Genomic DNA, 15,908 nt, shown 5'->3' on the forward strand with positions numbered 1-15,908 from the left:
TCATTTCTTTATTACTGATAGCGACAGGTTTTTTTATTCAAACGGTGGACTTCGGACAAAGCTAATCTAAACAAGGACTGGGACTGGGACTAGGAGGCGGCTGTCGGCTGGCAGCTGTCTCGACACATGTCAACACGGTATGTGCTATATCTACTTTCCTTTCTCTTGTCGTTTCGGTTTTTCAAGATGAATAATAAACAGGTTATCGTTATCCAATTTGTAATAATATTGTATTATATGAATGTTAGAGATATTATGCGGTCGAATTTTGAAATTATTTAATAATTTTTTTTTAGAGATATTATTACTATTTTACTAGCATTATTGATTAAAATCATTTTTAAGCTTTTTTTTTTTTTTGGGACGTGAGTCTTATAATATCAAATCAAATAAAATCTTTTTATTTTTTTTTATTTTTAGTTTTCGTCGTTCATATTGATATGCATATAACATTTTTCCAACTCATATTAAATCAACCAAAATTATTAAATAATTTTATTAAAAAATAATTTTAATTTTACATGATTATTCTTCATTAAGTATAATTATAAAATAGTTATAGACTAACTGTAAGTTTATTAATTTTCCTTTTATTTTAACAAGCTATGGATGTATGCATAATTATCAACACTGCCGTCTATGGATGATGGATCATACGATTAATTGTTGGCCAATGCATTGAAAAAATGAACCAACAATTGACATCAACCAAAACTCATTCCATGCATAAACCTTTCTCTCCAACTAAAAAGAAGAATCGGACATACAAAAAACATAAATAAAGAGCTTAGTGTATGTTTAAGGAGTATAACTGTTTTCAGGTTACTTCATTATTATTTTATTAATATTTATAAATTATTTCACTATTATTTACAGATAATTTGATATACTTTTAACATCCAAACAGAATTTAGACTTACTAACCTCACCCTAAAAATTAAAAATAAAATACGTGAACAGTCAAATTAAGAGTGTAAACTTAGACGGAATAATATCATTTTCCAATCAAATATCAGGCCATCCATTTCTAGTATTAATGAATGAAAAAAGGCATCTATTAAGGATATTTATGGGTAGACGATTAGGATTAATTAAGGTCCGGTTGAACAACCGTAGAGAATATAACATTAATTATAGCAATAATTAGCAATAACATTAAAATAGAAGTTATAAGATTATCATTACTTTTTCTTCAAGTTGTAAAGAATTATTGTATTTATATATATTAATTTTGGTAAAATTCTTATCTCTTGAGTGTTGTGTCCGCCACGTTACATTAATTAGTTAATATATACCCAACTTTTGGTTCCTTACGCGTTTGCCAATGACTTTGATCAAAGTATGTTAATTCAGCTTATGGTAGACTTCCACGTCCGACGACAATTGCACCTCTCGCTTTGGTTCTTTACGTGTTTGCTAATGACTTTCAGTTTCTCACAATATATAATTAATGATCAAGAGTACTATATATATATATATATATATATAATTCAATAATATATAATAAAAAAATTATATTTACAGTTATATCACTTATTTTGAAAAAATGAATAAATATAAGACTTATATTAAAAAAAATTATTTTTTAATGACACAGACGTCATCTTTAAAAAAAAAAAAAATACACGTGACTTATACATCTTATAACTATATTATCGTTACTCATATATATAAAGGACTTTCTTTGAACCATCCTACGCAAATCATGCATGCATGAATTCCTAAAGGTTACTTTTTTGGAGTACAAATGGAAAGCCATTGTATTGGGCCACTGAGGTCCAATATATTCATGTGATACTCGGCCTGAGATAGAGTGGCTTCTGAAATCGACTCATGATTCAATTGTTTCCCTCATTTATAACCCAAAAACTATGTGGGTAGTTAAAATATCCACGACTGAAAAAAGAAAAGAAAAGAGAACATAACTTCATATTTTTAACTAGAAAAATTTTAAATATAAGTCTCACACCTTGCACACCCACTTAAAAACATGTGATTTTATTTTTTTATCCTCATATTTCATATTGAATTAATTCTAAATATAAACCCCATATCCTGCACACCCACTTAAAAACATGTGATTTTATTTTTTTATCCTCATATTTCATATTGAATTCAATATGAAATATGAAGATAAAAAAATAAAATCACATGTTTTTAAGTGGGTGTGCAGGATGTGAGGCTTCTATGTAGCACAACTCTTTTAACTAATCCTCTTCTCGCCAATAAGTACATATTGTAAGAAAGTCTCAAGTAGATCTACGGCGCTACGCTATGCATTTAAGGATATGTTTAAAGTCTCAAGTGCGCCACGTGAGAGTAGTCTAAGGCCCACTACAAAAAAAAATTATTTATATATAACTAGTTATTTATTATAAAAATTATTATTTTCTATTAAAATGAACATATTTCGTCATAAATAATTATTATCATCATAAATATTTATTTTTTTTATAATAATGATGTATTTTTAGAATAACGTTAGATATAAATTTAAGATGTTTCAGTCCCACTTTTTCTCAAATAATCTGCATAAGACTTGCACTTCTAGACATGCACAAATGATTTTTTTATGTTTTTTGTTTGCTATGGTTTGCATTAGACTATATATTTATTATGCCTGCGTGTTATAGAGTCTTAACATTTATTTCGCAAAAACATCACAAGTTACACTCTCAGCTCGTTCCTGTCTCACTATGTTGTTGTGTATTGCTCATCAATTGTTGCTACTACTTTTTTTCAAAAAAAAAAAAAAACTAATTTAAAATTATTTTTTTTAAAATAAAATAAAATAAAAGTGTTAATGCAAGGGTACTTGATAGAGAGTACGACATATTATATTGATAGAATGTGAGTAGGACATCAATAATATTTATTGAACTGACTAATTTTCCTCTAATTAAATTGGGTTGGAGGAAAATTACTCTAAACCATTTTGAAAATTGCCAAGTATATATATATATATATGATCCCCTAGTCATGTTATTAGTTGGCCATCTTGTCTTTTTTATAATTACTTAATTTGAAGAAATTAGTTTCCTTCAACCAGGAAAAATGAAGACCTATTCAACGGTTGCTTTGCATGCAGAAGTTCTTGTCTATAAATTTACAAAAACTCTACTTGTACACGCCAGGGGAACTCCCACATACCCGTCCCTCCACGTGTACAAATGAAACAGTGCATTTCATATACACCAAATGATTGCGTTTTTGCTTTCTCCCTCCCTTCCCTACCTCTACCCACAGAGTAATACAAAATCCTTCGAAGCCTTCCTCCCAAACGGCAAACAGAATCTTTCGTCTCTGCAGCTTCGAGTTCGCAACTTCTTCTTCTCAGCTTATTCGCATCTTCCAAACAAAGTCCTTCATCTTCGTAGCATTGTCTTCGCATCATCTTTTGCCACGTGAGCAAGCTCTGGTTTTCCACTTCGTATTCTCCTTTGTGTTCCAATTCTGCAATTTCATCTCCCTTCGTGGTCTCCTTCTTAGCCTTCCTCACCTTCCTACCCCATACGCCTCCACAAACCCACAAATGCCTCCTACCCCTTCGTCTTCTCCACGAACCCACAGCCACTCCCTCTTTCCTCGTTTTATGGTGAAGTCAGACGTTGGTCTTCTGCTCTCTATTATTGTCTTCTCATTGTCTAAAAAGTACACACTAACCACTAAGATATATCTCTTAACATCTCATAAGTAGAAGATTGATATGTAAACATATATCAAAAAAGAAATGGAAGTCTAGTTTGCATAAATTTGAGGTCAAGCTCTTGTCTATAAAATTTAACTTAAAAAATTATTAATAGCTTATTTGAATACATTTTCCTTTCTAAAAATCTTTCTTGGTACATATGGATGATTAATCCACAAGCTGTAAATTGATGTACTATGAATTCTACCACTTGTTCAGTACTCACAATTCACTCCCCTATTAAGAGTGAAGGAACATTTACTCATTTAGTGGGAAAAAAAACTAAACTCAAAGAATGATAATTTACTATTAAAATCACCATTACAGATTCATATTAATTGAATTAATAATAATTTGGGAGGTTCTCACTGATTTGGAGACTCCAAGATCAAATTCCAAGTTGAATTCAACTAATATAAGCCATTTCCTGGAGTGACGGCACTCTCTCTCTTAGAAAAAGTTTTTCTTCGGCTGGATTTATTGAGCGATGCTAGATGTTTTTCTTATTGGACGCAGATTCGGTTGAATTTTCATCTGATTTTGTTTTTTTTTTAATATATTTGCTACGTGGCAGCCGATTCCCCGAAATGTCTCCAACCCGAGATACCTGTAGCAGTTTTGATTAATTTAATAGGTGGCCTGTCATGTTATCTATAAATATATATTTTTTGATAAAAAAAAAAAAAAAAAACGTGCTTGAAATAATTTCCTCAAAACAGTCAAATAGGGTACTAATTACTATCTAATTGGTGGCCTGTCATGCTTAAATATATATTTTTTGATAAAAAAAAAAAAAAAAAACGTGCTTGAAATAATTTCCTCAAAACAGTCCTAATTACTATCTAATTGGCAGCTTATTCTTACGTCCTGATCTTGGCCCCATGGATGGAGTAATGATATAGACATAATATATATTATAATATATTGTATAATAATATTATAAAATAAGAATATTTTTATAAAATAATATTATTTTTATAAAATATTTTATAAAAATACTTCTTATTTAAAATAAAATTATATAAAAAATTATAAAAAATATTACGTGTAAATTATTTTCTTCTTGAATGATATATATTGGGGACCGAAACTTCATGATTGACATTAATGGTACCAAATGCCGATGTTTTTTTTTTTATTTTTTTAGTGGCTTGAATATGTCAAAGACGTGGGCTTAAAGTTTACTCAAAGTTTCTTTTTTTGTTTAGGTCTAGTTGGTTTTTAAAAAAATATTTCATTTTATTTAATTATTATAATTTTTTTAATTTTTAATATAAAATAAGATAAAAAATTTAATTTTTTCAAATCTAAAACAAAAATTAAATTAAAAATATATTTTAATAATATTTTATTAATTTTTTAATTTTAATCTCATCTCATCTCTAAAAACAAACGAGCACTGGGCAGGTTTGATAACCAAAACAAAACACAAAATTCTCATTTCATCTCATCTCATCATTACATATTTTTTAAATCTCCATATAAAATATAATAAACAATTCAACTTTTTCAAATCTCAATACACTTTTTTCAAATTCTAAAATAATAATAATATTAAAACATAATATTTTAAACTTCAAAATAAAACACAAAATTATCATCTCACCTCCAAACCTACCCTTAATCAATCCGAGCCAAAAAAAAAAAAAAAATACGATACCAATATATAGCAAGTCCTAGGAAGCTTAAGATGAAGATTAAAGTACTCATGACTTGATACTTGATAGTCAACACGCTAACTAAATAGCTCTCCATTAGAATAAAGTAAACATAAACCAACATGCAAAATGCGCATTTTGACTACAGCCAGCGATCGGTTGCAAGAAAAAAAACGTACGTACATGCAGCTCCCCCTTCCTTATCATATCCCTCTCGCCTCATCTTGTTTTCTCGGTTTCACACCCTACATTCAATTTGTTTGCCTCGGAAACTGCCAAGAATATATATTAGTACTGTGCAAGACTGCAAGTACCGTTCATTCAAAATACAGACATCATTCCATAAAAATAAAAAATATTTTTCATTCTACATCTTACGGAAAAATATTAACATATTTTATAAAAAATATCTTCACATCTTATAAAAAAAATAAATAAATATAAAATGTAAAAGCGAATAATAGTTAATACATAATACATCCAAAAAATAAAATATAGAGATATCATCGTGCTTTTTTATCGATATTTTATTAGTTTTGAAAGTACCACTCTTTTTACTTTAATTTGTATCCCTTTAATTTGTATAGTCAGATATCAAAACTAAACGATGCAAATCAGTCATTAGAATCGTCTTCATAATTCTCTATTTTTTAAAAATTATATATATATATGCATATTATAGTCAACAAATATTTAATTCATGTAGTACTAAAGTTCGAGAAAAATATATATGTTTATTTGTTGTTTGTTATTTTTTATTAAAAAAAATTAGTATTTCTTATCAAAATTAATGAATCTATTCTCATCACAAATAATACTCATTTTCGTTACAAATAATTTTTCATAATTAAATACTGATTTTTTCTTATATAAATGCTAATCTAAACGTACAAATAGTTTGAAGTCGAACGATCCTGCATGTATAGACGCAGAAAAGGGTAAAAAAAATAGTACTACACAGACAAAGTGTCGACGTTATAAGCTGTTATAACGACAACGGAATCCTCGCCGGACATCAACTACTTCCAAACATGCCATCCAGGAATTGCACGTGGTTTCCTCCATTTCTAGGATCGGTCTTCTAAAATGTCCCCCCTTTTTTTTGCAATGGGATCACAGTACGTATGAACGCTATATATGATTAATGTCTACCACCACATGTCTGATGAGGAATGGACAATACATGCACATTAATTTCCTGATCAACATTAAATATTATAGTACACACAATCAGTTTAATAGAATGAAAAAGCTGAAATTGACGGCAACGATAATTAGGCTGCACTGCTGTGACTAACTGCCTTGCATTCATATATACATATATATATATATATATATAATATATGTTCATGTCCACAAGAATTGCATGTGATCCAGATCGTCAACACCTAAAGGGAAGGACACGCGTACTGCGTTACTCCGGCCAACGTGATTCATGTTAATTTACTACTACTGTACGTACATCTTCCTGTCAAAATCTCCCCCTCCCCTAGCTAGCTAGCTAGCTCGCTTCCCTATCTCCATCATCATGAGTTCTTCCATTCATTATGTGACACGTTTCTGATCAGTTGTTAAGATTATATATCTCTTTAGGTTTTATTATTATCGTAATTATTGGATTTCTGGACCTCATGCATGCATGGATACTGTAGGAAACAGATCTCCAAAGTCAACTTAAATCGATTCCAATCGACGCGGATACTTTGTGGGGTCCTTTCCTACCAAACCTCGTCAGGGAATATATATATATATATATATATATATATATATATATAAATAATGTTTTGGATTTTCTTTCAGCATAAATCTTTGAAATAAGTTACCCCATTGAATATATGGTACGTAGGGTCATAGTTAAGATATATTATATGTGGTACTGCTTGTTATATGGGAAACATATATCAGAGAGAAACGATTATATATATATATATATATATATATTGGATTTTTATTTTATTTTATTTGTCAAATTTTTGTGATATATATGTTGGTAGAACTAGATAGGGGTTGATAATTGGACATTGTAGGGATTAAGAAATTAGTCTCAAATAGATCCGTTCACTATTTTATATTGTTTTCTATTATTTTTTGGGATGATTGTTGGAGAATCTCACCCTCTCCTCGTGTATCACTTTTTTAGTTTAATGAATTAACTTGATTTGAAAAAAAATAAAATAAAAGATAGGGGTTGATAATTGACTAGTGATACTGTGTATACGAGTGCTGTCCATTCAGATTCGGGTCAGGATATCCGGCCTCAGACCCAAGTGTTTAATGCAGCTCTAATTTGGTATTTGATAACCAAAAAATGTTTATAAAAATAAAGGATGGATGATTTTTTAATGATTAAATTGTCATTTCGCACGACTATGATTGGGGACAAAATATTGAATCCAAGCTACGATTGAGGTGAGGGAAAAAACATGGTTATAGAATATGATTGAAGTGAAAGTTAGGTGCAAAACATGATACAATGATCTGAGGCCAGACGAGTGCGTTTATTTTATTAATCTTGTTACGCGGACATTATTTTTGTTTTCCCTGTCTCTTTGGGTCAAGTGGGCAAATTTCTTATTTTTTTTTATTTTGATTCTACACATGCTTATATGATCCAAATAAAAAAAAGAAAAATAATAATTATAGTTGTGAGTGTATAAATGTCGTACAATCACTTTAAAAAATATAAATATAAAATTTACATAAAAATAATAATTTTTAATAGTGAACTATGTTTTTTTTCAAAGCGATTGTACAATACTTATATACTCTATGACTATATTTAATATTACTCGTAAAAAAAAAATATTGAAGTACTTTATAAAACTAGCTATAGTAGAAACCAATTTTGTCCAATGCATGCGCATTAAAAGTATTCCTAAGTTATTGAGTAGCTCCGATCCATTGCGTGAGATTATGTACTTGCACTTCGATGAACCTACCTTCTAAAAAGCGATATGAGTAATGATGAAGCTCATGTAGACCAATCAAAATATATATGTTTAGACGCTAATAATAAAAAATAATAAAAAAAAAATATTTATAACGAGTTATTTATAATAAAAATAAATTTATTTTAATAAAAAATTATAATTTCTGTAACTGACCATAATTGAAGATAGATAAAAGATTTGAAATAAATATTATAATATTTATTATATTTTATATAAAAATTTTAAATAATATTAAATATTTAATAAATATTGTAGAATCAACTTCACGGGTATATATATATCTCAATTATAATAAATTTCCATAATCGACTAAGAAATTGAAGTTCCTTTAAGACTATGCTTAATTTGACCAGTTTATAGGTAGCATTATTTTTCATTATAGGAACCATGATTAATAATTATCCAACAAATTGAATTACTAGATGATCAGGACCATGATCTGCATCGATCGATCCTCACTTCCACTTCCATTCCTAACAAATAATTGAAGTACTATCTTTTATTGAGTACGTAGCAAGCTGCCGTAACGGAAACATGCATGACCGTAGGGCGGCAACGACTCTCAGTCAATGTACGTATATTGCACGTATTATTAAGCACATGAGTACTGTACGCACTACAAGAAAAATGGGATTTTGTGGCCGTTTAATTGCGATGAAAATGTTATTTGTGACCAAACCAGACTCATTTTAACTGTAAATAGTCATTTCGCTGGAATTAAATAATCACAAATAAGCAGTTTTCTTGTAGTGACGTACTATGCACGCACGCGGCCCCGATGATCTGCAGCATTAATTTTTGGCATACATGACTTTTTACACCACCGTGGCCTCATGTCTCGGCACTAAGGTCAAATTAAGCATTTATTGCTGTTTTTTTTTTTTTTTTCCAAGTTATAATTTTAATTTTATGGTCAAGAATTAAGAAATTAAATACATCCTGAAACTCTGGTACATAACAAACCCTACAGGCTACTGCCAAGAAAAAAGACTTATAATAAAACTTTAAATGTTGGAGAGATATCAATAGCTATCTATTTTCTTAGCCAAAAAGGTTTATCTTACTATTTTGCAAATCGCAAATCGATTTGCAGAAAAGGAAAACAAAAATCAATTGAAAATACTTTAGTTATAAAATTAAATTTATAATTTGAGGTGATTTGATGTAATATATTATATTGTATTACTATTTTTTTATTATAAAATAGATCTATAATATCAAATAAAATTATGTCAATTTAAATCAATCCATATGTATTTATTCTTGAAGCCATCCAATATTAAAGCCATCCAACAATATTGAAGAAACATGTCATAAACAGTTCCTAACACATGCAAATTTCTCAATAATATAAAGAATGTAACGTCTCAATAGAAAACCTAAACTACATAATCTATGCCCTAAAATGAGTAATCAATGATATAATTAGAACTTCAATAGATCCTTATAAAAAGTAAGAACTTTAAATTCTCAAATAATATAATATCTCATATACCACCTATCATTATTTTTATCATATAGTATATCACAAAGAATGTCATAATCATATCAAAGTGATGTAAACTCAATATATACGTACATATATATATACATGTATGTATGCGTGTGTGACAATATCATGTTAGTTGAGAAGGAAAGTATCTTAATACATATAACAACATTCTCGTCAATTAGTAATTTTCCCATTTCATATTTCCTTTCTTTTACGATACCATCAGCAAATGTACAAAAGCTCCTTCGCGTATTCGTTCCTCCAATGTTTTTTACTTGGTCAGGGACAGACGCGCGTGGACGAGGGACAATACGTGAGTTAGCCTTGTTTATTGCAAAGAAAATCGCTTTATTGTCACTGGTCCCATCACCCCCAATTAGCTCACGTTTTTTTTTAATATAATAAAGATATATATATATATATATATTAGATGAATAATCATACTCGTTATTTAGTTTAGCATGTATGATATGATATTAAAATTTTACTTGCGTATCTATTGTTTAATATTAGATGGATGGTGAAATGCGAGTAGAGGAGAGGAGAGGAGAGGCGCGTGGTAGGGAGCCGCTCGCGTCAGTAAAAGGCATACAGGATGCGTGTCGAGTGATGAGTGGGCAGGGGAGATAAACACCCGTTGGTCCAAGCGAGCGATTCAAAGGGTCGATAAATAAAGGCTTTTGGAAAGAGAGAGACTCCGAAGAAAAGCCACCAAACAGCAGCCACTCCCGGCGAGAATGCAGAATCTTATGCCGACAACTTGTTCAACCGGCTATTACCAGTTGCCCCCCTCCCCCTCTTTCCTGCCACATACGCTCCTAAATCTCCTCTCACGCGACCCACGCACGCAAAGAACTCTGGATTTTACAGCCGTTCGATAAATGATCATGATACGGATACGGATAACTTCAATAGTTCTAAGAAAAAAAGAAAAAAGAAAAATCACGTGCCGCGTAAGTAGAAGGCACCGCCACGCTCTCCATAGCAGCCGCCCCCGCTGCCTTTAATTGTTTTTCCTCCCTCAAATTTTCAGTCAATGCCCTCGTTGACTGGGCCTTCTCTCTCTCTCTCTGCTCAATTCCTCGCCGATTCCTACCTGAACCTCTATAAAAGCAGGCTGCCCTCCACTTCACAAATTGGGTCACCAGCCCTTCAGTGGCACGTTCTCTCTTTCTCTTCGCTTTCTTGCTGCGTAATTCACAGTTCTTTCTGGAATAGAATAAAAAAATATGGCTCCAAGGGGGAAGGCGGCTGCCGTTAAAGGTAACGGAAACAGTAATGGGAAGGAGGTGCATTTTAGGGGAGTGAGGAAGAGGCCGTGGGGAAGATATGCGGCCGAGATCAGAGACCCAGGCAAAAAGAGCCGTGTCTGGCTTGGGACCTTCGACACCGCGGAGGAAGCCGCTCGAGCCTACGACGCTGCCGCTAGAGAGTTCCGTGGCGCCAAGGCTAAAACCAACTTCCCGTTTGGCTCCGATAATGTGGATAACAAAAAGAACATTAGTATTAGTCATAACCAGAGTCCGAGTCAGAGCAGCACGGTGGAGTCCTCGAGCCGTGAGCCGGCTCTGATGGTCGATTCCTCGCCGTTGGATCTCAACCTCGCTACCGGTCATGGAGGCGCATCCAGCCCTGCCAGCTTAAGGTTCCCCTTCCAGCAGCACCACTGCCGCCAGGTTCCGGCTGTCCAAGTCTTCACCGGCGCTATGCCGGCAGCTAACCAAATGATCTATTTCGACGCGGTCGTTCGCGCCGGGATGGTTCAGGCTCAGCCCTATCAAAGGCTGAATTTCGATCGTGCTCATGCTGCAGCCAACGATTTCCATGCCGCGGCCTTCGCCCGTGGTTTCCAGAGCGACTCCGACTCCTCGTCCGTCGTTGATTTGAACCATCAGGATCTCAAGCCTCGGAGAGCCCTCAATCTCGATCTCAACCTCCCTCCACCACCCGAAGTCGCCTGAGTTTTTCAACGTTAACAAGAGTCGGAAGTAACCTATTTTCTCTTCATTTCGTTGATTTTTAGTTTTATTTTCCTTTTCCTCTCTAAGTTAGGGAAAGTATCAAAAAATACGTGAGCAAGAATCAGAGCTAGATGCATGTGAATACGTTGCTGATCTCCTTTTTTGCAACAGCGATCTTGCTGTTGTTCGAATTTATTCAGGAGTCTGCTTTTTTTCCCCAGTTGTAATCTCTCGTTTTTGCAGTATTTTTTTTTTCGCAGTGAATTAAGACAGATAAATTGTTACATTACGTGCAATTTTCCACAATTTTTTTCTATATCTGATTCACTATGTGCCGGTGGATCTGCTGGAAAACTTAGCCGGAGAGAGAGATCAGGGAGTTTCGGGTGGGGTTGAATGGTACGTGGGATCCATGTTAGTACGGACTGCGCACGAGTGTCGTTGTTTGGTTGTGAAGGAAACACAGCTTTAGACTTGTGCCGTGTCATAGCATTCATTTTTAGACCCCAAAATTCAAATGGGTAACGTGAGTACAGGTGTCCATCATCCGCATTTAGTATTAGTTTTATCCTTCTTTTCCGTCTTAAGTATTTATATTATTATTATTAAAATAAATTAAGAGTAATAGTATTCATCATTTTAATTTTTATAATCTTCTTATTATTTTATGATATGATATTAAATAGTTGGAGATTATTTATTATATATTTTTATAAATTTATCATCTAATACTATATTATAAAATGATGAAAAGAATATAAAAAAACAGATAACGATTGAATTTTTTTCTCTTATTATTATGATTAGTTTGACGTCGTTTCGTCAATGTTCGTTTGGCTTTAACATCTTAGTGGATAACAGAAATCATATTCTCGCGGTATATATGCTGCATATCTTAACTTGAGCTTGTATTTAAATGATCTTGTGAAAACATGCTCGAATTCTAACACGTTCTCTCTAAATAGATAAATTCAAATATGTATATATATTAGGATTCCACTTTCGTTTGGTAGGATGTAAATGGATCATCCCTCGTGATATTGTCGTATACAAGTTTTGTTTGGATATAAAAATAATTTTTTATTTATTTCATAATTATAATTTTTTAAAATCTTTATATAAAATATAATAAATAATTTAAAAATTTTAAATTATTTAATAACGACTGCTGTGGGAGATAATAACAAAATAATATTGAATAGAAACAAAAAGTAAAGCTAGGTGCAGTATTTTAAATTGCAAAAGATTGTACGTGTTGTTGATTTCCCAAATCCCATTATATTCAACTGTTTTGCTAGTAAGTGGATTAATGAGACGAAGACATCATGAGATGACAGTGAATTAACATATATATATTGACACCCAAGATATCATTAATTATAAATTGGACAGCGAATGCAAAAGGTTCTTTGAATGGGGAGAAAGCAGGTCCTGCAAATGAAAATTTCATCTTCAATAATTTGAACTTACTGTGACAACTACCAATAAGGTATTATTTTTAACCAGTCTTAACATTGGATACCTTTATCTTATGTTGTATATTTTATATAATAATGACTTATTTTTAATTGAATGGTGATACAGTTATAAAGAAATTATACAAAAATAATTTTTTAAATTGATATGATTTCATGTGATCCGTTAGATCTATTTTACAAATCAGTTTATAAAATTATTTTTATGTAATTATTTTGTGACTAGAGTGTTTTTCTTTTTAATTAAATAATGTTATATACAGTTCTGGATATTTATCAATTAAATCTTTATTAAATGATTGGGTATTTATCAGTTTAAAAACATTATAAATACAAGGATCTTAAATATTAATTTACAGAAAATTTGATAATTAATACTCTATTAACATCAAATTAATTTCTGGATATTCTCCCCATATAAAACAAGCAGCAGTGGATCTGCTAAGATTGTCACGCTTGACCAGGATATTGCGCGTAGTGCAGAGAAAACACTACTGCTATGGAGGCTTCGCCTTTTAAACAGCAAATTAATAGTATGCTTTCTACAAAGGGCACTTTTTCTTTTGTTTGGGGGGCGAAAGAAGGAATAATGGAAGTCATAATATATATGCTATGCTATGCTATGCTATGCTATGATGCTTCCAAAAAAAATCAGCTTTTTTGACCAAAATAAAAAACAGTAGGCGGCCAGGCCAATTCTAGGATCGAGGACTCCCTCGTTAAGACATTACAAGTAGTTTAATATTATTATTATTATTATTATTGGAGTGCATTGCCAGGAAGGAAGAAGCACCTATCTATGTGCTAATTAGTCCTCCACATTGAATCTGGTTTTCTCGACTTAAATTATTGACCAAAAAGCTTGCTTTTTATTTAAAAAATAATAATTACAATCGTAAATATATAAGTATTATATAGTCATTTTAAAAAAATAAATAAATATGAAACTTACATAAAAAAAATTAATTTTTTAATAATAAATCATATTATTTTTTAAAGTAGCTGCTTAATACTTACACACTCTATAATTATATATAACATTATTTTTTTTACTCAATTGTATTGCATTCTACAGAACATATACTCTACATTTTAATACTATTTCAAGCGATATAAACTTTGGTCTCCATGTATATGGTATGTTTCTTCCAAAATACAAGATTCTAATCTCGCTAAATAAATGTATATAATCTCTAGGGTTATGAATTGAATTTTTTTATTATTATTATTTGATGTATACTTGTAGAAAATTTTTTTAGTTGAGCTTTTGTACTTTCAAATTAGTTGAAATGTTGTTCTCGGACATCATGTGTCAATAAAAAAATATTCTCTATTTTTATTAATAAATAAAAAAAATGATAAAATTATTTTTTATAAATTAACAACGTGATAGTGATAAAAGTGAAGGAATTAATCGGCAGGTGGTGTTTTTTCTTTTCGTACAAATTCGCTTTATTCGTTAATTAATTAATTACCTACGCCACACGGAAACTTCCGTGAGAGGGGCAAATGTGTGAAAAAGGAAACCATGGAGTGGCAATCGTGTAAAAGTACCGGACGGGAATAGAAGGGTGTAGGGCGCGTGAGATCGGAAGAGGTAATTCTACGTTGACCTTGGGTGTGCGTAGTTGCGTACTCCAGGAAAATGTGGGGACAGGAGACACAAACGGGGCCCGCATGGACGCGGGTGCTGGGAGTGGATGTGGGGGCGAAGCATGGCTGCCGCTATTGGGTGGGCCCCGGTCTTTTAGGAATTCGATTTCTATTTTCTATTAAAAAGAAAGAAAAAATAATAATTTATATAAATCTCAAATACATAAATCACATCTAACTTATAAGTTCTTGTAAAAAATAGAAACTCATCTAAAAAAGTATAAAAAATTATTTTTTATTACTAAAACTTATCTTTTTACAAAAGAGTTGAATGAAATTTGTTTATTTAAAACTTATAATTTTACTAATCATAATCTTACATACTACACATTATTTTTATTTTTATTTTTTTTGAAGTTTTTCATTTATTTTTTAAAATTAATTTAATTTTTTTATTTATCATTGATACTTGATTATTTGATAAGAGAAAAAAATAAAAAAAAAAAAATTATGTATAAGATAAAAATAATGAATAAAACTTTTCTATATATATTTTTTATAATCATATATATGTCCCGATCAATTTACGCGCACCTCAATTAAGACATAAAACTTTTCTATTCTTAATGTTGAAAAGAGAGAGAGACAGAAATCCGTCATAAATTCTAAATTACGGGACCCGATTTTCTACCTTCATAGTAGTAGTCGCTGTCTCTTTTTCATGTTCAGTATTAAATTACTGTTTGGGGCTTGGGGCTGTGTGTCAGCAACTTTGTGGATGATGATGAGTTTTATTACAGGCATATAAGCCATCTCAAACGGATTATTCCGTATGTGAAATATTCTTAAAAATTAAAATACACAAAAGTATCACAAGTTGAGTAGATAAAAAAAATAAAAAATAAAAAAATTGAGTGAATAAAATATTATTTTTCTTCTTTTTAAGTATTTTCTCCGAGAAGACTATAAAATCAGAGTCCAACATGTCATATTGCTTAATTAAACTAACATTTTTTTTTTTAGTAATGTTATATATATTTATGGGTTATTCAACAGTCATACATTTATTTTTTTAAAAAATTAAATTTAT

At 31.1% G+C, this 15,908-nt stretch overlaps 1 protein-coding gene across 1 annotated transcript; it reads left to right on the forward strand.

Annotated features, from left to right (window-relative positions):
- Positions 1–10,840: 10,840 nt before the first annotated feature.
- Positions 10,841–12,039, forward strand: LOC108983254 (ethylene-responsive transcription factor 4-like). The gene has a single exon (XM_018954835.2). The coding sequence runs from the start codon at positions 11,019–11,021 to the stop codon at positions 11,748–11,750; it is 732 nt and encodes a 243-aa protein (XP_018810380.1). The 5' UTR covers positions 10,841–11,018; the 3' UTR covers positions 11,751–12,039.
- The last annotated feature ends 3,869 nt before the right edge of the window (positions 12,040–15,908 follow it).

The sequence above is a fragment of the Juglans regia genome, chromosome 4 (assembly GCF_001411555.2).
Source record: "Juglans regia cultivar Chandler chromosome 4, Walnut 2.0, whole genome shotgun sequence".
Classification (NCBI taxonomy): Eukaryota; Viridiplantae; Streptophyta; class Magnoliopsida; order Fagales; family Juglandaceae; genus Juglans; species Juglans regia.